General features: G+C 40.6%; 1 protein-coding gene across 6 annotated transcripts in view; it reads right to left on the bottom strand.

The window, feature by feature from the left end:
- Window positions 1-19,551, bottom strand: part of MAP3K7 (mitogen-activated protein kinase kinase kinase 7) — a 50,098-nt gene extending 30,547 nt beyond the window's left edge. For 4 of the 6 annotated variants that reach the window (XM_087773678.1, XM_087773679.1, XM_087773680.1 and 1 more), the window contains exons 1-6: window positions 18,871-19,549; window positions 6,364-6,474; window positions 4,579-4,644; window positions 3,616-3,661; window positions 2,800-2,938; window positions 1,529-1,653 (exon numbers count right to left, since the gene is read on the bottom strand). In XM_087773678.1, the coding sequence (XP_087629804.1) occupies window positions 1,529-1,653; window positions 2,800-2,938; window positions 3,616-3,661; window positions 4,579-4,644; window positions 6,364-6,474; window positions 18,871-18,960 (577 nt within the window). In that variant the 5' untranslated portion in view covers window positions 18,961-19,549. Of the gene's footprint in view, window positions 1-1,528; window positions 1,654-2,799; window positions 2,959-3,615; window positions 3,662-4,578; window positions 4,645-6,363; window positions 6,475-18,870 lie in introns of those variants that run through there. The other 2 variants (XM_087773683.1, XM_087773684.1) reach the window with 2 other exon arrangements.
- Window positions 19,552-23,469: the final 3,918 nt, after the last annotated feature.

Genomic DNA, 23,469 nt, shown 5'->3' with positions numbered 1-23,469 from the left:
TCCTTTCTTTCCTTGATACTTGTATAAAGATTTGTCATTATCAGTAAATGCTTTCGGATAAAAGTACATAAAACCAGCTGTAAACGGAAGGCTTTTGCTGCTGTCCAACAATAAATTTGCAATACAAGATTTCTTTGTTCTGCCTTGCGGAATTCATACACCAGAGGAATTAGGATATGCACTGTAAATCCCTACAATATACTTAACTCAAAATCTGGTTTAGATTAAGATTTTTCACTCAAAAAAATCTAGCTTTAACACAGATCATCCAATTGGTTATTTCAAAAAGAAAAAATGATCTCTTATTTATACAATTTCATTTAATAGTAAACAAACGTTAAGAAAAGAAGCATTCCTAGCTAGAGTTAAAGAAACAGAGTAGGTGCCTCAGTATAAGGTGACATAATGGAAAATGTTTAGGCAGCAGAATGAAACAGATCACCCTTGGGTGGGTCCTCTAAGCAATATGTGGGAGAAAAAGGTACCTTCAAAACAAAAGCTCCAAAGGTGATGTTTGGGAGGAAACACCTCCTAGAAGCGTACATGGACATATATAATTTGCTGCTTCTCTCTGGAATAAGGACAGTAAAAGAGGCCACTTGGATCCAGAATCTGGGAAACCACTGCTGCACATAGGCGCTTGCCAAATATATCAAAACCAGAACACTTGCTTCCTAAAGCAGGAAGATGACTTCTCCAGACCATTCTGCTAATTGCAATGATAATTTAAGGTACTGACTGGCTAAAAGGTGTTTAATTTTCAATCTAATATTGACTGGATTATTTCTCTGATAATCCTGCAGCAATTATACCTATCTAATTATCAAGTGTCATCAGTCTTCCCCGCTACACTCCAAGAAACAGCTTGTTTTCCCACTTAACTAAATCAACTCTTAATAACAAGTTTCTCAGTATGTAGGAAAGAGGAAGCACATCAAATCTCTAGATTACATAAAAAGCAGATACAGATGGAGTTACAAGAAAGTGGGGGATTGAAAATGAAGGCAATTATGTTCAATTTAGAGACACTAACAGGGAAATTCTAAAGATAAAAGCTGATCAGAATAGGGAGTGAAAGTAATGACAGTGTATTTAAATGTCAGAAGAGTTTGAAATTACTTAAGAATCTCGGAAACAGCACAATCCTGGGGAAATATCCCTCTGGCTGTGTTTTACTTGCTTATAAAATAAGAAAGAGCAGCTGTCTAAAGGTAATTCTTATGTAAATCTCAGCAATGACACAAATAAAGGTTCCACATCTTTGTGTAATTAACTAATACTAACATGATAAGAGTCATTTCAGTGCTGCTCTTCGATACTCTGCATAATTATTTGGCAATATACAATCATACAGATTTTTAAATAGATGTTAGACTTCTGCCAAGACTCTTTCAGCTGTTACCTCAAACTTTAGTACACTGATTGAAATAAAGTAAGATTACATGATGCTCTTTTTCCTATACCAAATTCATTCACAGTTGCATTCTTAGAAAGAACACATAATATTGACACTGTAAATTATTGTTACCTTCAAAAACTTCAGGTGCCATCCAAGCAGCACTTCCCTTATTGTTGGTCATATGTGTTTGAATATCACAGGCTGTACCAAAATCACAGATTTTTAGAACTGTCCCCCCAGCTACCAAGAGCAAACTGTCAAAGAACAACAACAACAAAAAATTAAAATTGTAGGATGAAATAGTCTGGTAACAAACCACTGATTTTTTTTATCCCAACAACTATCATTCTAATACAGTTGAATATCTAAAGCTTTGCTTCTCAGTGCTTTAGTTTTGTAATTTGAGAAATAAGTAAGGTCACTTGTGTCTAATCTGAACATATGAAATATTTTCAAATAATCAAATATATATTGTAATTTATTAATATTTCTACGTGCTAGATTTTAAATAAATATATTTAGCCATAGTAAACCATGAAGCACATATTGACAAAATTAGTCTTTCACATGCCAGAGGCTGAAAAACAAGTGCTGTAACAATTTTACCAAAAGAACAATCAAGACTCCCATTAATGTCAGCCAACGTAGCTATTTATTTAAATGAAAGCACTCAAAGTTACGTGTTCAACAGCTCTCTAAATCAAAACTGGGGATACAAGAAAGAGTTCAAGATTTAAAGTGTGGCTTCATGTTATGATTTTTCTGGCAATAACTGCAGGCTAGCACGAAAAGAGGGTGATCCTGCTGATCCCCAAATCTCTGTTTCCACCTAATCTGTGGAGCCAGATCTGAAGCTGTAAAATGAGTCAGATCAACAAACTGACTGAGCAGAAAACCATTCATTTTTGTTTCAGTTGGAAAGTGATGGGAGATTCTGGCAGGGGTAGTGGAACAGGCAGAAGGAGGGGGCAGAGGAGGATGGCCATGTGGGGAAAGAGCTCTAATATACCAGATTAAATAAGATGCTAAAACCAAGCAACCAAACAATCCCCCACCTAACGTTCTCTTACTGAACACCACAACCCATTGTAAAGCTGGGCCATTTTTAATGCCTCTGATTAGAAGCCCTATCCCTATTAAAATCCTCTTCCACGATGCAGGACAGGAGCAGGGTATTTTTTTTCCCGTTTAACAGAAAGTAACTGAGTGCAGTTCATTTCCTGTACCATGCACCATCATTCTGCTACTAAAGTTTCAAATGCACAGCTTTCATTTAGAATATAGTACATCCAATAACGTTATTATCAATTAAAGGTGTTTCTTTCAAATGCAATGAAATTATTATAAAATATCTTAAATTCCAATTGTAAGAAAATACGAAATATGAACCATAAACCTACTTTGGTGGTTTCAGATCTCTGTGGATTAGAGCCTTTGGTTTCATACTGTGGAGATACGCCACTCCTTGGGAACACTGTAAACACCAACTCATGGCATGTGCAGCAGTATAATGAGGCAGAGGTTCAGCACCATGCAGCACTGCAAAACAAAGGCACAAACTAAAAAGAACTTTATTGCATATTACAACAGATACAACGGAGTTAACAACATACCAGTCAGAAAGCTCTATGGAATCTAAGTAATTATCAATGCCTCATCACTGCAACTGAAAATATCCTTCTGCAAACTGTTAAAATAATGGAAACGTCAAAATATTTTCAAATTTTTAGTAAGTTTTTCATAATTTTTGATGTTAAAAATCAATATGAAAGGTGTTGCTTGTTCTCAGCTATCCCTGGTAAAGTCTGTGTTAAACAAATGCTGAGGGATTTACAAGTTAAGGAAGAATCTTTTCAGATGTTCCACTGGAAAACCCGAAATGACTTGTGTAAAATAGAAAAAACTGGTATCAAGAAACAAACCAGTGGACTGTTTTTTAAAAGCGTTCTTTAAAAGCACACTCCTTTCTCCTTAAAATTATTTTAAGAATTTCAAAGAACTACAGAATGGTTGGGGTTGGAAGGGACTTCTGGAGGTCCAGCAAGCAGGGTCAAGCAGGCCACCTAGAGCCAGTTGCCCAGGACTGCATCCAGGTGGCTTCTAAGTATCTCCAAGGATGGAGACATATGTATGAAACAACTTTATATTTTAGATCATGTTTGTCCTAACACTAGCACTTCAGCTCCAGGAAGACACTATATTGAAATGATACTCACCATTGTACAGAGAACCTCCTTCAGCATACTCCATAACAAGACACACCTTTGAGGGAGGAGGGGACAAAAAAATAAGGATGTTTTAAACGTCGGGGCAGAAAATAGCTTTTATAAACTGAAAGAAAGGTTCTTTGATAGGAACTGCAAAGTCTCCATACCTCAGCTAATGGAAAATTTATCTATGAGGTAAAGAGTCAGTTTGAATGGTACATATTTCTGTATAAGAAACAGAAATCAGTTTTATACTTAGTTCCCACTGAAAGTTAGGAAAGAAGAGAATGACCTCCCCCCCATCCTGAAAAGCAAATGCTGTCTTCAAACTGTAAGTCATTTGCCTTTACTTTTTTTTTTTAGTGGCTTACAAAAAATTTTAAATACCACGTCAAAAGAATTTCACTAGTACTAAGGAAAAAGGGATGCAGCATTATTTTACCCAATCAAATAGCCCATACTAGAATTAGCTAAGGATACATCTGCCCTGTCACAGTACTTGCTTTTCTGCTTTAAGAATTTGTGGGACTGTTTGCAGCTGTGGCAGAAAGAAAGCAAATCCTGGAAATGGCATATATGAGAATAGGAACTGATTTACAAGCTATGAGTCATGTGTTGCTAACGTATTCTCTTTTCGTATTGCTGACTTGCAATTAATAGGACTGTAGATATGAATGATACTACACATGTAATACACCAGATGTTGTTCTGACAAACTGAAGTATAATCGGTGTTTAGAAACAGCATTGGGGGTTTTCTTGAAATAATTTCTTTCTCACAGAAGGGGAAAGAAAAACCAAAAACCTGAAAATATCAACTAACCTACATATCTGTATATTTCCTTTTATGGCTAAAACATACAAAATATATAAAAAACATACATTTTTGTATATAAAGTACACATTTTGTGCATCCACGCTTGTGTATGTTAAGCTAGTCACCTTTTGTCATACTGATAAAGCTATAACTTACTGGGTTTAGACAGGCTCCATATAACTTCACAATATTGGGATGGTTTACTCGTGACAGTTGTCGAAGCTGCAATACAAATCACACTTCATTTCAAACCACGGGAAAAAAAGGCTAATGATTTATTTTCACATCTATAATTCATACACCACAACAGCAATTACAGTTTTATATATCTGCATAACCCTGGATGGTGATTTTAGGAATTACAAGACTGATATCCCTGTTTGCATTTTAATTTATGTAATTACGTTTGTGTCTAAAATATAAACTGTATACTGGAACTGTATTTGAAAGAAATTTTAAAGAAATTAAATTTAAAGAAAGTATTTTTTCATGGCGTAGTAAAATCACTCAAGTCATAAACACTGTGCAACTATGACCCCTATAGGTCTGGTGTTCTTCCTGGAGCCTCCAATTTTGGAATCCCAACTGTCTGACTTCATAAACCATCTGAATCATATTGGCTTTATTCACAATATAGAAAGTTACTGTTCTTAAAAAAGAAAAAAAAAAAAAACAAAAAACAAAACCCAAAACAAAACCCACAACCCTATAAAATAAGCCAGCCAGTTTAATATTAACATGACACAGTCCCACTACTGCTGCTTGTACTAATTGACAATTAAACTATTTTGCACTGAATTTTTCTTTAACAGTAGGCAGTAGAAGAAAAGGAAAAAGGAATTTTTTTCCTTTTACACAGACTTCTGAGCCAACTTATGATGTTCATCATCTAGGGAGCTAATGTTATTTTTTTTGTATACTTCAGAAGTTCTAAAAAACCAGAATGGAATATCACAACTAATGCTTGCACTGTGTAGGGTTTCCTGAATCCCAGTAATTACTGAAGTATTTCTGGGCTTATCTTCTCAGATCTCTTTTGAACACAAAAATGCTAAAAGACTGATCAGATCTACTCAGTATTAAATTAGACTCAGATTAATAACATTAAAAACTTTCCATGGTAATGAACGACATTGTAAATATTTACAGAGAGGTCTATTACAAATATGCTTCCTTTAACCCTTCAGTGTGTTACATTTTTAGTTCCAAAATGAAGAAATTTATTTTTAACATATTTTGTATATCTTGAACATCCTACATTCCTACTGACTAAATACTAAGCAGCCTGTCACAATGTATCTTATTTAAATTACATGGCTAACTTTTGATTCTAGAAAATGTTATTTGTTGTATTATGTTATTTATGTTATATTGTTATGTTATTGTTATAACAATAAACTTCTTGGGAAGTTTACTGGTATATCGGAACTACTCAAGATCTTTCTGAAGGAGTAGACATTGAATGGAAAGAGTGATTGCCCTTAAATGAGTTACATGTATTAATAGGCTTATATGTTAGAAAAAATAACGATATGATTAGAATTGCTGAAAAAACTAAGGAACAGTTTCAAGTATGGACCTGATTGAATTAAGAACCTGTAGCCCCTGGAAGCGTTAATCAGCTCCAGGATTTTGGCGGGTATTTCAGCTGCCCCCTGACTTCACACTGGGACAGAATCCAGGAACTGGTGTTTCCCCGACCTGTGTGCCCTCCTCTCCCTGTCCTTGCCTTCCAGTTTTTATGGGAAGCGAACTAAAGGAGCTGCAATGTGCTCTGACAGCTGTCCTGTTCTGCATGACAAGGGGTTCAGGCCTGTACTGGGTACCACAGGCTGCATTTACCTTGTAATGCAGACATAGCTTTTAGTATGCTAAATACACCCATGCATTTAAGAAAACAAGCTCTACCAAACACCATGTTTTCCAGCAAACTTACTGTACCTCTACAATGAAGGCTTTCCTTTCAGATTCACTTTCTATTTGTTTAATGGCTACATCTTTTGCTCGCCATTTTGCCTTGCAGACCACACCAAAGGCTCCTCTTCCAACAACCTAGAACAATATGAAACACTTGAATTAAAACTTGAAATGGTTTCATTTGCTGTGCAGGACTTCACAAACAGAAAAGAAGTTTACCTTAGAAAACTGAAGACATACAGAATCGTGCTTTGCAGCAGCAATTTAATATTATGCCATCAAAGTATAACTGGAGATTAGCTAAGCTTTCTCCAGAGATCATTTATAGAAGAAACAGGAAAAGACATATACAAAACATTATTAACATGCAGTAACAGTATTTCAGAAAAACATGATCTTAATTATTTCAAACAAGATCTGTTCAGAAGAAAATTAGGGGAATGATGGCAAATTTATTTTTATAGATTTGACCAGTGAAATTGTATCTATCTGCTGTATTCATTTATGCTTGCTAGTAATAGGAATTCAAAATTCTGAAATTTAAATGCATATGCAAACAACTGCACGGGACTATGGTGAAGTCTGGATGAGGTGTTCAGTGTGCTCAAAATTATCCTACCATTTTCTCACAGATGCCTCAGCAGTGTAAACTGTCCTGAGAGTCCTCCAAATAAGCACATTGTCTGTATAAACTATGCTTTCTCTATTTTTGTTGATGTCTCCTTTCTAGTTTATTTCAGATTAACATTGCCTAAAAATACACAAAACCAGGCAAGAGTCATAACTCTTCACTGTAACTTCACAGAAGCAGCAGTAGCAGCTTCTGCATACTGTATTATTCAAGAATCCTTTAATGTTTGCTGTGAAGAAGCTCTAACGCCACAACTATTTGGTGCAGTTCTTTGAAACCAAGCACAAAAATGAAAGCCTGATAGAGAGAGGTGTCCTTTTTCTATGAAGTCACTTTCAGTTACTGGTGAGTTATAAACTATGGAAAATTGAAATTTCACTTCTTTTAATTATGTTCTTCAGGGCAAAAATGGCAACATACAGAAATAACAACAAAACATGCATATGCAATGTAAAGTTTGAAACTAGAGCATCACCAAAACGGTGACTCTAGCTGCTACAGGAAAGCACAGACAAGCAAGTTGTTACACATATGCCCAAAAGAAAGGTGGAGAGGAGAGGAGGAGGATATGGAAGGCACAGAAGAAGCTACGGGATAAGATCTCTTCCAACTCCAAAAAATGCAAGGCAGGGCAGATGAGAAGGACGTGGGGGGAAGAAATGGACAAGGGGCTACGTGGGCTGGTCTCGGATTCTGTATTTGGCCCTAGCAGCCTTGCTTCACTGCTGGTTTTAACAGCATTCTGTGCTCATGTTCCTACCCCTTGACTTCAAGTAATATCATACGTATCCCGAGGAACAAAGCAGATACTTCTAATGAAATAAACACTTTTTTGGGAGGTGAAAGAGAAAAGAAGGGAAAGGAAAGAGAGTAGGGAGAGGGTCGAGTGGAAGCATTTACAAATGTGATTACCATAGCAGCTTATTATGGCAAAATTTTATTTTCCTGACTTCCTTAAATGGGTAATGCACACACATGAACATGATTTTGGATGGAAAAAAAACACACTTTCCAAAATTACAAAGCTCTTCACTGGAAAGTCATAGTTATTTACGACTTTATCCAATAAAAAAGGGAAAAGAATTTGAAGAGGGTAGGGGTGGGGAATATTCAAAACTAAAATATAGAGATGCAACATAATTAAAGGAGCCACAAAATGTCCAAACATAATATTGCATCCACAGTATAAACAGTACACTGATTCTTATAGGTTCACTATTGAATTCACTCCTTAAGAGGATGGCTTCTTAAAAGAAAAGTGTGATTTGTAGGAGATCAGTGAATAACCACCCATTCACTATGCTGAAACAATGCGAACTGCCTGCTGCCTGAATGCTCATCCTTTGAGGAAATAACATTTCATAATTTCACCTCTTTTTTTGAGATGCCCCCCAATACAGTAATAATCCGGAATGCAAATTAAGAGTGCTGATCCAGAGAAGGCAACTCAGTAGCCAGGAAGGTACAAGCACCAGACTGTACTTGTGAAGGCTCCATATCAAAGCAAACTGACTATCGTGTATGTAAACCATGCTTGGGTTAGGTTCTTGCTACTTGCTTTCTTAACAAATAAATAAATAAATATTGAAGCTGATTTCCCTTGAGAACAGGGTAGACAAGGCTGCAGGTGCATAGCTCAAGACCTACTAAACTTTCATGCTGCATATGGGAAAGTCTGCAATCAAGGGCCCAATTTCAAGAGGGGAAAATATAAATTAAAAAAATAATCAAGATTTTGCATTATGGAAGATAAAAAAAGGGGAAGTATGCTCAATATTTTTGTAAGGTTACATATGGATATGAGAGATGGCTGCCCAGGAGTGGTGATCCAATGGCATTTTCCTCTTCTGGTTTCCTTAATAGACACAAAGAAGTATTTTTCTCTTTTACATTACGGCACACACTTAGCCTTCAAGGATCTCCTGGCTTCTCACCCTCCACAGCAGTGGTTCATAGACCGAGTCTACCACAAAGATATCCACAGCAGATCAGCAGAACATGCCCCATTCTACCCCATATAAAAAGGGACCTGTTGATTGTAACCTCCTCCCCCAGCTACAGTATAGGGCCTTGACTCTTCTCTCAATATAACACACACCAAACATTTTCTTGCAGTCCACAACTGAGACTGGAAACACCAACCCATATGAATGATAGTCAAGTGGCCGACGAAAATAGTACATATAAACAAACTGGAAACAGTGAGTCACCTGAAGACCTAAAAGTCCCAAATAGTCTCCCTTGGTATTTCCTCTTCTCTCTCAGACCACATTTTGAATAAAATTGCCCAATTTCTTGGGGTTGGCAGGCCCCCCACCTTCTTCTACTGGCACAAGAAAGTTGTCCATTACAAGCCTTCTACCCACCTGGCACAGCGCACGACCAGACCGACAGTTTAAGAAAAATCTCATCAGTCTGTGTGTGTGCGCCATGTCTGCATTTCACAGCAGTGCTGATTTACTGAGCACATGGTAATCATCCACTGTGCGAGCACATTTAACTGGGATAGCAGCCTGCTCACACCTGAGAAGTACTAAGGACAGACAGTTAACATGAGAAGGATGCCACCAGGCAGCTTGGGCACGACGAACTGCACTGGCAGCAGCAATTCAAGGCCTGCTGCTCCCCTACAGTATGGAGGAACCCACACTGGTCAAGTAACTGGGAAGAACTCTTCCCTCCACTTAGGGAAAAGGAGGTGTGCATACAATGATTTCTCCTACCTGGACACAATTGGCCTTATGGCACAAGGCTGAGTGAGACTCCTTTCGGAAGACTCCTTTTCTCAATGTACCTTTTCCCACACTCTTTCACGGTTTTTTGACTATGGCTCTATTACATTTAATTGAGTGACACGGAAAAAAAATTGCTATTTGAAAACAGTGCATGTATGTCAGTTAAAAGATTGGTCTCAGATACAACCGATAAAATTTAACGAAGCAATTTGACTTTTTTTTTTTTTACTTAGCCTTTATCATTTACAACAGTTTGTGATGGATCAGGCTTAGTTTTTTGGCTAGTCATATCTTTCCTTGTTGAAAAGACCTGTGTATGTCCATATGTACAAATATATTATATTTATTACTGATATAATTTTAATATTATGATTACATAATATATACTACATATATTTTTATATATTAAATATATTTATTTTTCACATGTATATAAAAATAAAGTTACATATATGAAAAAAAAAAAAAGAAAGCCCAAGTATCTCTTGCATTTGATTCCACATGGTCAAATTCAGCCCATAAGCCAATACAATTGCATATTGTTCCCCTGAAGAGAAATCCATGACTATTTGCAAATTTAATACCAAGAATTGGTACACGTGTTTCCAGTTCACATACTAAAGAAACCATTATTTTTCAATTTTGCCGTATTTTTAAGTAACATTTCTATTCAATGAAGAAACTGAGATAAATGAATGTACCACCCAATGTGATGTTTTACATTGTGCCATAAATGTCACAATACTTGGGCACTAGTTGAAAAGTGGAATAAATTCCAAGAATCAGATGCACTTTATGAATTCCTGCTAATGACTGAAAAGAAAAAAAAAAAATCATCAGTGTCAGGCACCAATAGGAAGAGCTTACCAGGCAATCTAAATCTTAATTACATAATAGAAAGCTGTGAGAGACCATCAGATATATCAATTTTATGGTTGGTGAAAGGAGTTTGAGAAATGACTAGGCAGTCAAGGTTTCATAACAATTTATCAGTGACTTGGTGCCTGCTTAGGCAGAGGGTTGAACTTGAGAAGAGGACACGAATGCATTGAATATTTACCTAGGATACAGGGAAAACAGAAGAGCTGATCCTCCATTAAAGCAGCTCAGCCTCTTGGACAGCATACGAAACAAGCAACTGTCAGAAGCAATGACGGATCTGATACAAATTTGAAGTTTACCATATGTGAAAGCCAGTATGTCTTAATGTGGAAAAAATATCTTACTCATCGTAAAAACATCCTTTACAATTGACAGAATGGAGTTTGTGGTGGATTCCACTTACATTTCATTTTCCTCCTTTAAGTTTTCACTGCACTTATTATTTAAAGGAGCAAGTCTTAGAATTTGTCAGAACAGTTTAAACACTACGTAGTTTCCTTCAACACCGTGTGCTGGAACTAAGTAACTTAATAGCACAGGAGGGAGGCGCTGCCTGAACTTTAGTTTCTTCACGCTCATTCCTTCTTGTCCCCTGCTGTTGGTGCCACACCATATGTTTGGGCAGTAGTGCATATTCTGAATTATATGAAGCACAGTTAATGGAATTATTGACACAACAAATCAATAAACAGAAGTTGATCTGTGGCACTGTGTATGTTTGGAAAATGATCTAAAAATAAACACATTCTTTTGGTAAAAGATTTTATCCCTCTGAATATCTTCTAGGAGAAAAAAGGAAAATATAGGGCAGATGACACGTTTAGAAATCGAACACCAGTGCTTCTACTTTTCCACAGAATAGAATTAAGTTTGTCAAGAACTGCTCAGTTAGTACATGACAGACACATTTTAAACTGGCAGAAATGCTTAGAGCTTTAAAGATTGAAAAGTATATACGAATTTATTCCTCTCACTGTAAAATTCATACCAGTAAAAAGTTAATGTTTTACTGTGCGACACAGTGACATGGTGAAAGAGAGTGCCGTTTGCATGTTTTCCAGATAATGTATTTGGAGTCTTATTTAAAGAATATGAACCATACAAGATCCCTGGAACAAACATTACCTCTGCCTCTGTGTACAAACAGTATCAAATGCTGTACATAAACAAAGATACATGATACTCACTTGTAAGTATGTAGACTATACTGACTGGTAAGTATGTAGACTCGAAATCATGGAAGAAATAGAGATTGGAGATACGTTAAGCCCTCAAGGATGTATTTTGTCCTAAGGGATATGACCAATAATTTTCCACATACACAGTAAAACAAGAAAAATGCATCTCTGTTTATTCAGATGCACCCTATTCCCCTATCAAACGTCAAAACTTTGGAAGAATTAATTTCAACTTTGCCTTAACTGGACAGGTTTTCTATTCACTCAAAAATATAAAGATACAAAACTTTCACCTCTACCCATGAAGTTTCCGTGTTAGTTAGCTCTGCATGCTGGATACCTAGTGCTTTTCTTTCTAAAAAAACCTTGCTGGATATATAAGACAGCAATAAAATGTAACAGCTCCCTGGTTAACAGATTTAGCATTCATTGGAGAATTGTCTTCATAATTTGCAGTATCTACATAACATGTTTGTTTATGATTTTGGGAAGCAAGACAAGCAGTTAAAAAAACCCAACACAAACCCAACAAAACCCACACTTCCAAACAGACAACAGTCTCTGAATTACCTTTACTCATAGAATCATAGAACAGTTTGGGTTGGAAGGGACTCTAAAGATCACTTAGTCCAACCCCTCTGCCATGGACAGGGACACCTTCCACTAGACCAGGTTGCTCAAAGCCCCATCCAACCTGGCCTTGAACACTTCCAGGGATGGAGCACCCGCAGCTTCTCTGGGCAACCCGTCCCAGTGCCTCACCACCCTCCTAGTGAAGAATTTCTTCCTTATATCTATATCCCTTTGGTTACTGGTATATTTGCAAATGAAAGGTTTATGCAAACTGAACTTTTGGATTTCTCAAGCTTCAGACACAATGCAAGATGGGGCTGGGGCGGGGGGAAGATGTTCTACAATGCTTTGTAAAAACAGAAACACATTTTTAAATTTAGTTGCTTCTATTCTATCTACTAGAGTTCCAGCAGTACCAATAAAGCACACTAATATTTTCAGTTCTTCACACATCTGCCTGTATGACACGTACAAAGCATATAGATAAAAGAAAAAAATGAAATGTCAAAAGAAGCCATGAACAACAGTTTACAGCCCCTAAAAATATATGCCTACATTTTCTATCATTCATTCAACCAGCCTGAAATTCCAACTTTGGTTCCTCTGTGTGCACTATGCTTTATTAAGCAGGTTGAAGCAAATCGGCCCCATGCCACAAATGACTGTGGCCAATACCCTGGCAGCACTTTTAGGAAGGAGTTCAGATCTGCCAACTCTTAAAGCTATGTTCTTTGACTGGTTAAGTTTATTGGTACTAGTGCTCAACCCAATTCTAAATGTTGCCTTCCATTTCTGGGATTCATACAGCAATGAAAAAAAACCCCAAACCCCCAAAACGCACCCCCCACCCCCCAAAAAACCCCCCGTAAGCAATCCCACTAATTTTGAGTGAACTATGTAATTTAGTTTAGATTTAGTTTCCAAGTTTCAACTTTAAAGTTATGCAAAACACCATACAAAAAAGTATTTCTTAATGAAAAAAAATCAGTTATTAAAAATCAACTTATATTCTTAATAAATATACACAACTTCTGCTTGCCACAAACTAATACAGTTGGTCCATATTTAGGGCATCATCTGTTAGAGCTGCATAACACTGTACAGTTATTATTTAGTGTCTCGGCTATCTGAATTTAGGTTGTTTTAAGAAATCGTTCCCTTTTCAACTTCTTCGGAACATGTTTATGGAGAATCAAAGTACCATCACACACGTTCCTAAAATTATGGGCATTTCTAGAAATGCTTCCTTTGCTCTAAACATACAACCAGCCCTCTTTGCAGTTCGATAGCTCTGTCATTCTAAGAAATGCGTGCATCTCAAGCAAAGATAACAGTTTATCAGGTTATACTTTCATTCCAGCTTTTTACATACTGATAGCCTTTTACACATCTTTCTTAAAAATTAATTGCACTCATTTTAATTACCAGTAATTTAAAACATTAACAAAACACTTGTCTGATGTTCTAGTATAAATTAATTTGTTTGGTTACAGAAGCCCAGACAGGAGATTCCAGTTTTAGACACAAAATACTGGGTAACGAGGCACTCTGGGTGAAGGATTCCAACAGGAGCTGGGCTTGCTGGGCTGGCATAGTTTAAAATTACTGGTCTTTGAGAAACAAATAATGATTCTGCAGTCAGTAAAATACTGCTAGAATCCACTGGGTGGGATAAATAAGGGACACGTGAAGCTTGTTCTGTTGTTTTAGGTTTTTTCTTAGGGAAAGGCCTCCCCCCCCCAATTTCTGATAGCAGTTACACTGTCACTCAGTTGCGACTTTAGCTGCTGCATTAGACATGGAACTTTATTATTATCTCATAAATATGCATCAGGCTTTCATCACTGGCATATAAGAGCCTGTGAGGTTTCTGTCCCATGCGTTCTTTATGAGAGGAAAATATAAGTTTATTTTACAGGACGCAAACTGATTCATTGAATAAATCTGCATGTGTAGAAATAAGTGTAAAGTCTTACATTAACAGTTTAACTAGCTTATTAGCCATCTTCTAACACTTACTGCACGCTAAATTTCATCCACATGAAATTGGTGTTGTGTAACTTTGCTATAAATTCACACCCCAGCTGACACTTCAGCTATTTTCTTATGTAGATGAATGAAGAAATCTTCCACTGGTATAACTAAACAATTTGAATTAAATCAGAAATGTATTTAGAGTAAAATCACAGAAAATTCTGGCGTATTTTTTCACTACGTACTAATTTTTTGCCTTTGCTTCTGGATGCCCAACTTTGCACCTTGAAGGCTTACTTTCTGAAAAAGGCTGAGAAATTGCAGATGTGACTGACTTCAAACAGATTCCTACCTACCACCCTTGACTCTTGAAAACTAAGCCTTTTGTACTGATGTCAGATACCCAAGAATATTGTTCAGATCTCAAATCACACCTGCAGTTCTCGTCCAAACTTCTTCCAATTTTGCAGATTGGTATTCTACAACTGGACACACTCCCCCAGGACGTAAAAACAATGGAGGCAGTAACAACTCCATGTTCAGCAGCAGCTTACACAAATCTGCTTTACCATGTAGTGTAACGGACATAATCCGTCTCTGCATCTCATTAACTTTTTAAAAGTTAACTATTACAAAGGGGAGCAAAACCCAGTTGTCTTGCTGTATTCCTCATTCTCTTGTTTCTTAACTGCTCTGCTCCATAATCACAAAGAACACACGTAGTTCTTAGCGCACTTCTCAGACAGTTAATGAAATTATTCAACTGTTTCAAGAATGTCTAAGGTAGGTGAACATGCCATAAATTGCATCTCCTTAGTTGCTGGCACCTTAAGTAGGTTTTCTAAAATAAATATTTAGAAAGCTTACCTGCTCATCTTAAAGAAAACATTAGCCTAAATCCCCTTAGAATTAACTACTGTTGCCCAAACATTGTTGAAAACAAACTTCAGTGTATACTAGAGTGTACCAGCAGAGCGTTAAACAACAGTTTTCACATAATTTACACTTTCAGACTATTCAAAAGTAACTTGCAACTATGCAAATATGGCAGTGGTTTTCAACCTGGCTACATCAGACAGCGACTGGGCAGGGCCGCAGCATACATGACCAGACACGCATCTTTTGGCTGTGTGATCCAAGGCATACACACATCATGTGATGAAGAGGTCTGCGCTTTGGTCATGTATGGGACTGTTATCGAGTTACATGACGGAGGAAGGGCTGTGGGATTTTCAGGAAAGAGTGGCAGGGAGCAGGTTGCCAGAACAATTCAAACCCAAAGTCTGTTCATTGCTTAGATGTGAAAGCTCCTCTGGGAAGAGGAGACAGCAGTATTTAGGCTAAATTTAAATCCGAGATTTTAAAATAGGGCTATTAGACTTCTTATTGTTAACTTGATTTCAGTTTTATTAAGTTTTCAGATAGATTCTGTAGTTTTATTTATTCAGTTTCTGATGATTTGTCTATCTAATACCTGAAAACTTAAGAGAGGACATTCTCACAGTCAAAAATTTGCATGGTAAAGTAGGGAACATTTCTACTGAATGCAAGTTGTAGGTTGTTTTTCCCCTTCTAGTTCTGAAGATGCTCCCACTGTGTGACATCAATTCTGATTTGACTGCAACTCATTCATAGTAATTATCTCTATATTTTACTTCTATCTAAGCACTTTAAATAATGAAAAGGCAGCTTGAAGGTGGAAACATGTTTGATCAGTGGGAAGTAACACTACCGTAGTCATGTGCATGGTAGCTAAAACAAAATATGGTATATTCTTGATATTATCCAGTAGAGTTCAGCCAAACCTAAATGAAAGCGCACTTATAGATCTCACATTTATTAGCAAGGACTCAGGGCCTGCAAGTATTCCAGAACTTCAATATCTATTAATAAACCAGTGGCAGAGTGGGACTGCTATCTGCTGACAAGACAGCCTTGATAATACAACAGCAAAGCTATGATTATACAAGCATTCATTTGAGTTCCCAGTGTAGATCTCTTGACACTCCATTTTGAAACATCCGAAGTTCGCCAAGATTAAAATCTGATCAGATTAAAATCTGATCATTTTGAGTCCTTACAGCCATTTAAAAATCCTTGAAAACTTCTGAACCTGAAGCAGGAGCACGGAAAATCCTCAGTAAGGATATATGTTTTGTTATGACTGCAGAGCTGACTATTTATTTGCACTGAAACTGCATCATGAGTAACAGGTCAACACCCACAGAGAAAACCAAGGTCTAAGTATGGTCGAATCCACCTGTTTTATTGTAAAGTAGATCTTATTTCTTCCTCTGTGCAATGACGTATAGACTGTATTCAGCACTATGGTATCCCCATTGCCTATAATAATTTCTGGTAGGACAGGTACACTGAGTGTAACTCAAAATGCTACACCAGCTGTCATCAGATTTTCTCATGGAGAGAACACTTCATCAGAGCTCCCCTGCTTATATCACAAAAGTTTTGTCATCTCCAACAGAGATACTACTTTGAGGATAATGCAACAATCACATTAAATTAAGCACAAATTACTGCTTAGGCATCCTCTCTACATACATTTTTGTGCACGTAGTCCTGTGCCAGCGGGTGCTAGGCAGGTATGTAGGACACAGACAAGCTCTGTACACTAAACCTTAGAATGATAAATTCTAGTTACACCAATTGCACACTAAGCAGCTCCACATGTACAAAAGCAACATAATCCTTGCTAACAGCCTTCCCAAGGGTGTTGTGAGGATTAAAGATTTGTATAGCGTTTTATTCTTTCAAAGTGCTGTGTGTAACATATTAGATGTGCTACTCACTTCTATGAGCCATCACAGGACACCTTTTTACGATGGATAAATTCCTATCAACTTTATTTTCTTCTTTGGGTGAGAAAACCCATTTCTCCCAAAGCATGTGATTTGATCCCTGTCCCTTAGTAAGCGTTGCAAAAACGCCAGCATATTATCAAATGCAAAAATACTTTCAGTTCCCAAACACCATAAAATTTTCCTCACTTCAGAACAGTTCAATGCATATAAAGGGAAGAAGAACCATTAGATTTAGAGAGTCAAAAATCTTCATGATTGCCATATTTACAGAAAGGGGAAAAGGCAATCTTTTGGAAGACACTATCTTCTGAGAATTTCCAATGCCCTTTATGGTGAAAGCCAAAGTTACCACAACACTACTTAAATACAGCAGAAAGTGCCCTGGTGTTCTATGAAAATATTGCAGCTTTTATGTTCCGCGAACTCTCCCAGGTCACGCGAGCCCAGCATAATAATTATGAACAAACCAGTATCTAGCAAACCACTTTAAAAACATGAGACAGTGGTTGTCATATCTATAAAAGCTACTACACAAAACTAAATTCACTTCCACAGAAACGTTTTAAGAAAAAGAGGGTAATTATTACTGAAAGAGAAAGATGTTAATCTACAAATAAAAGCAGAAAGACTGTTTCAGCAGCCTTGGGTGACTGTTAGGTCCAAGCTGGCCTCATCAAATTCAGTATGGACCTGCATGAAGAAACTTCATTCCTGTAGAGACGTTAGCAGCAGAGGAAGAAAAAAAAATGCAACAGCAGCAATTTTTTGTGTGATTCTGAGAGTTAAACAACAATTGTGGTATATACATGCTACTGAGCCCTTTAGTAAAGCATGTAAGCTATCCTAGATCACACCCATCCTACTCTCACAGGAACTCCAGACAGACGAAAGGTACATACGAAGTTCTGTACTTCATCTACCCCATTCCAGCCTCAAAGAATGGAAGGCAATAATTTTACTATGAAACTTTGTACAGAAGAAGAAGAAATACTTGCTCCCAGCTATGTTATACGATAACTGAATGTCACTTCCTGGGTAGCAATGCACAGGTCACAAATGAAATGTTACAGAGCCATGAGTGCATATCATTAGCCTATGTTAAGAAAAAATAATAAAAAAAGATCTGTACGTCCTTACAGCTAACAGAGCTGTAAACTTAGCAAATAATTAACACTGGTATGATGATTATATATACAATGGTTCAAGTAGGTGGCAGAAGGAGAAAGCAGGGGCATACAGAAATAGAGATCTGAAAGAAACATCAGAATTAGCAGTTCCCACTTGTGACAGCGTTTGACAACTGTGTTTGCCACCCATACTAAAGTGGGTGGCAAAACGGGCGGCGAAACTTTAGAACTGAAGTCCTGAATAAATCTATCCCGCTTAAACCAAACCCCACAGTACATCAGCCCGCACCAGGGTTGGTATAAGCAGACCGGCACCTCCGTTCCCAGCCACACCGCCTTTGTTCTCCGGTGCCAACCTCTGCAGCATCCGGAGAAGGGAACCGCACTGCGCGGGGGTGCGGGGGGGGGGGGGTGTGCGCCCGGCAGCCCCGCGCACCCGGGAAGCCTCCGCGGCCTCTTCCGCCACCGGCGGGACGGCGCCGGGGAGGGCGACCCCGGGGGCCCTCGGGGGCAGGCGCCGCGTCGGGGGCCGCGCTGGCCGCTCCGCCCCGCCAGCAGGCCGCGCCCGGGGAGCGGGGGTGTGCGCGGGGAGGCCGCGGGGCCCTCGCTCACCTCTTCCACCTCGATCTCTTTGTAGTCGATTTCTTCGAAGTTGAGGACCGGGGGGGTTTCAATCATTTCAGCGGAGGCGGCAGCGGACATCCCTCCTCTTTCACCTGGGGGAGGAGAGGCCAGGGCAGGCCGGGGGCGGAGGGCCCGGCGCCGGGCAGCCGAGGGCCTCGGCCGGGGCTACGCGGGGCGCGGCGGCGGCTCCTGCCCTCCGCGCGGGCGCAGGTCGGGGAGGGCCTGGCCGAGGCGCCGCCTGGGCCGCCGCGCGGGGCGAGGCCGCATCCGCGGCTGCCGCGGGCCTCAGTGGCGGCGGGCGGAGGCCCCGCCGGCGGCGGCGGCGCCGCTCCGCATCCCGCGCTCTCCCGCACCCCCGCGGAGCACCGCGCTGGCTGCCCTAGGCCGCAGCCTCTGGGGAGCCCGGGAGCCGCCTCGGCCGCGCGTCCCCGGCGGAGAGAAGGGGGCGCCCCCGGGGCAGAAGCTGGCCGCCTCCGCCAGCCCCGGCGGCGGCAGCAGCAGCGGGGCGAAGGGGCCGCGGCGGGGGTGGGGGAGCCGCTCAGAGCCGCGGCGCGGCCGCCGCCGCTGACATCAGAGCCGCTTCCTGCTGCCGCGGCCGGGAGGCGGGGGAGGGAGCGCCGCGGGAGGGGGCGGGACGGGGAAACGCGCCGGCAGCCGCTGCTCCTCGGGCCGGCCGCGGCGGGGCCACGGCCTGGCGGCGGCGGCACCGCCCCCGCCGCGCCCCGCCCCCCGCCGCCCCGCCCCGCCGCCGCCAGGGGGAGCAGCCGCGGCCCCGGCCCCGGCCCCGCTTCCTCTTCCTGCCGCCCTCGCCGGCGCCGGCAGGGGCGAGCCGGGGGCCCGGGGAGAAGCGGGGCAGCGGCTGGCAGCCTCCGAGGCGGGAAGGACGTCGCCGTCTCGGCGGCGGGTCTCGGCCGGGGCTGCCCGGGCTGCAGGCAGAGGCACGGCGCACCCCGGAGCCCCGCGGTGCCTCTGCGCTGCAGGAGGCCGGCGGGGGCTGAGCGCCCCGGCGGGGCCGAGGCAGCGGCCGCCGCGCTTTAGCTCCGGGCGAGTGCGAGGCAGCGCGCCTCGAGTGCTGGATATGCCTTTCCCTAATATATATATGTATTTCCCCAGGGGGAGAGGGGTAGGTGCGGGGGGCGTGTGTCTGAGGACACGTTTTCCCTGAAGGGAGAAGCACAGCGCAGCAGCGGGTGGCCTGTGCTCTTGAGCGGCTCTTCTCAGCGGGAAGCCTGTGCAGGAGGGTGGCTGCGGAGCGGGAGGGTAATTAAGCGAACGGTGTAAACATATAGCAGTAAGGGAGTAGGACTCGGGAATGAACGTATACTTTAACCGCTCCCTCTCGGGTCCCCAGCTAATGAGAATGTCAGTCCGCTTTTCCAGTAGCTAGCGCCGGCTTTGACTTTCAGCTGGAGCACCACATCAGTGTTTTGGTGGTAAATCTCCCAGGCTGAGGCTTCAGAGTGACCCACGGTGTGAAATCAGTGCTGGGATGAGTGGATATAGCTGCTGTGTGTCACTGAAACAGCCGTGCTTCATTTCGATATGTTTAGCCTCGGGACTACATATAAAAAGTTATGTTGTTGTACAATACTATTAATAGTTTGTAATTTTAGTAGGTTTAGTAAGCTTTCCTAGATCTTCCTCCGCTAAAATGCGAGTGAATGTCTGTACCTCACAGTGCAGTCTTGTAAATGGGCGATAGAGCTGGTTTACAGAGCTAGCCTGAGAAAGCCGCTTAAGCAATTAGCTAGGAAAGAGAAGATCAAGCACAGACTGTCATTTTGGGTTGTTTGCTCCCCTCTTGCCTTTTTCTGTCAGCTTTAGTAGTTTGTCCAGGATTTCCAGATGCCTAGCAATCCAGAAATCCCAGACAAGCAGTCATGGTGCATGTACCGGTAGACTGTGTTGCATGCAAGATGAAACTAGTCTCCAGAACAGGTTGGGTCTGTGTGATTACGCTGTGCGAGCGATCTGCGGGGGCACGGGGAGCAGACTCATATCCTGAATGCGTTCCTGTTGCTTTTTGATTTTCTGATATGATTTTGTCTAGAAGACTCTAAAGAGGCTTCTGTTAGACGTGGGAAGGTTCCAGGTACCACAAAAACTGGCTAATATCTGCTTCATCCAGCAATGGGATTATTCAGAGCCCCTAGTTTCTCAGAGGTTGTATATACGTTTGGATGTTCATATTGACCCTGGTGCTCTCTAGATACACAGTCTCTGGATGATTTGGATCTAGCACCTGCTTATACTCAGAGATGTATTTGAGTTTTGTTTCATGAAGGCCACCATTAGTACACATCTTGATCATACTGTGACATGGAGTCACAAAGTACCACGTTTGTACTTGGACCTGATGACTTCTTAAAGGAAAGCATATCACTTTTGTATAAGCAGCTGCTACTGTCTCAGCTGCTGAGTGTGCAATATATTGGTTTTTGGAAGATGAAGAATATGGATTTCTGAGGTATTGAGAAACTGCAGATCAGATCAAAACCAGAGTCCTCTCAGATAAATTGATAGTGCTGGATGAATTGCTTCAGTTCTCTAAACACTTTTAAGACTGGGATTCAAGGCAGCCAACACATAAAGTCAACTGAAGCCAAGGAACAGGAGTGAATGGAAAAAAAAAAAGGATGCGTGAAAATCTGTCACTGCTGGTCTTGATACCTAGTTGCAATCTTGAGGATGGTGTCAGGCAGGATTCTGAACTTTAACTTTTCTTTTTATTTTTTTTGGACACGTATGTTACTCATGGGGGAAGGTGAACTACATCAGTGCTTTTTGCAAAGATGGCCAGATGGGTGGTGGTACTTTAGGTGGCAGTTGGTGATCTCTTCAGTTGGCTTTTTGTTATGTTTCACATACCTCTCTTGGGGATATATATCAGGCAAGTGACAGTTGCAGTCTTTTATATTTTAGTGGTGAGATTTTTCTGTTACCTTTATTTTTTTCTTGTTGATGAGAATTAAGAGCGCAGAGGAGAGCATTCCAATTATAGTTGCTTCTAAGGTTCATTTCCTTTCAGAAATTGATATAGAAATATGTATCTCAAAAATAATGAGCTCCCTCTTTGTCGAGGCAGAGTCATCGTCATTATCAAAATGTCACTGTCGTGAAGATCAGGTGGGGTTTTAAGGATGTGGTAATTTTAATGTTACTTCTTTTTGTTTTCTGACTGACACAGTCTTAATTAGCTGTGTTGGGGACTGGGTATAACTTGTACATCCCCAAAATAGAATATTTTATGTATTTATTCAACAAACACCTTTGAAGGGTGAAGGAAAAGAAAAGCTGCATCCGCCACAGGCTGTGTTTATCTCGGAGAAAAGCTGCTCTTGGGTCTAGAAGAAAAACCTAGAACATGGGAAGCTCACGTTCTGGGTCTCAATTGCCTGTGTCTAACATGGGAAAGAGGTTACGCTGCCGGGAAGGTGTGCACTTAAAGATTGTTGGAAGTCTCGGGATACCATGGGCAGAGCGTGCACAAATGCTCAAACCTGAGGTAACTGCTGTGGAGCTGTTTGTAGCTCCTGTCATAGAGCAGGTATAAGAGCTATATTTTTGCAGAAGATCTTATGCAAAATATAAAGTAAGTCTACATGGCCAGCTTAACAGACCTGAGACTTAGCCCTAACATCTGCGTATCTTAGCTAAAATTTATCCAACATATACAGAATCTTGCAGCTTAGAATTTGGGTACGTTTTCATGAGTACAGACAAAGGCGCAGATATATTATTCTGGCTACCCTCTGTCCAGCTCTCTTAAAATTACTCCACGTACCAGTTGTAGGAGTTTTTTAAGAAGAGCAAACCTGCATTATTGTTCTCTAACTTAATTTAGAAAAAAGCTAAGTGATTTCTTCTTTCAAAAGCTTTCAACTTGTGTCATATTTTCAGTATATGCAATTTTTTTTCAGTTGGTTAAAATATCTCATTTTAAGCAACGGAAGAATGATAGTAGAATGCAGCGGTGGAAGGTGTTGGACAGTCTCAACAACTGGCATACCTACAACAAGAAAGGTTCCCTTCTAGCTTTAAGCATGGGGATATTTCAGGTTTCTGACAAGACTGACTCTATTTTTTTCTTGTTAAATATTGTTTTGTAAATATGAAGTTATGTCATTTCAGTTCGTGGGAACCCTGTGTGATTAAAGACCTTGACACCAGCTGTAGAACTGATTGCGAGTCATCAGCCTCATCTCACCTGTGTGTTGGAAAGTGTCTGGATGCACACTATTCATAGGAAACCTGCAGGAATTAAAAGGAGAGGAATTAGCCTGGATGACTGAGTGACAAGAACTGGTAGATAAACTGTCTTGTGCATTGCCTTGCAAGTCTGAGGCCAGAGCAGGGCCCTCGTGACCAGTAGTATGGAGCAAACCATGAAACACACGTGCTGTACAAATTCAGGTCCCAGCTGGGAGGGACCCTGGAGAAGCTCACTTCTTGTTCCAGTGCAGATAGAGTGAAAATATTTTATGAGGACAAATCACCATGGTGATACTGAAAGATTTCTGTTGCTGAGCATGGCAGAGTTGTTGCCTAATCCACTCTTCTCATGTAGCTCCTTCGGCTGTTGTGTTA

Source organism: Nipponia nippon, unplaced genomic scaffold (genome assembly GCF_047370975.1).
Source record: "Nipponia nippon isolate SJK-2023a ecotype South Korea unplaced genomic scaffold, ASM4737097v1 scaffold_4, whole genome shotgun sequence".
Lineage (NCBI taxonomy): Eukaryota > Metazoa > Chordata > Aves > Pelecaniformes > Threskiornithidae > Nipponia > Nipponia nippon.
The sequence above is the reverse complement of the archived record's forward strand: the minus strand, read 5'-3'. Positions and strand labels throughout refer to the sequence as shown.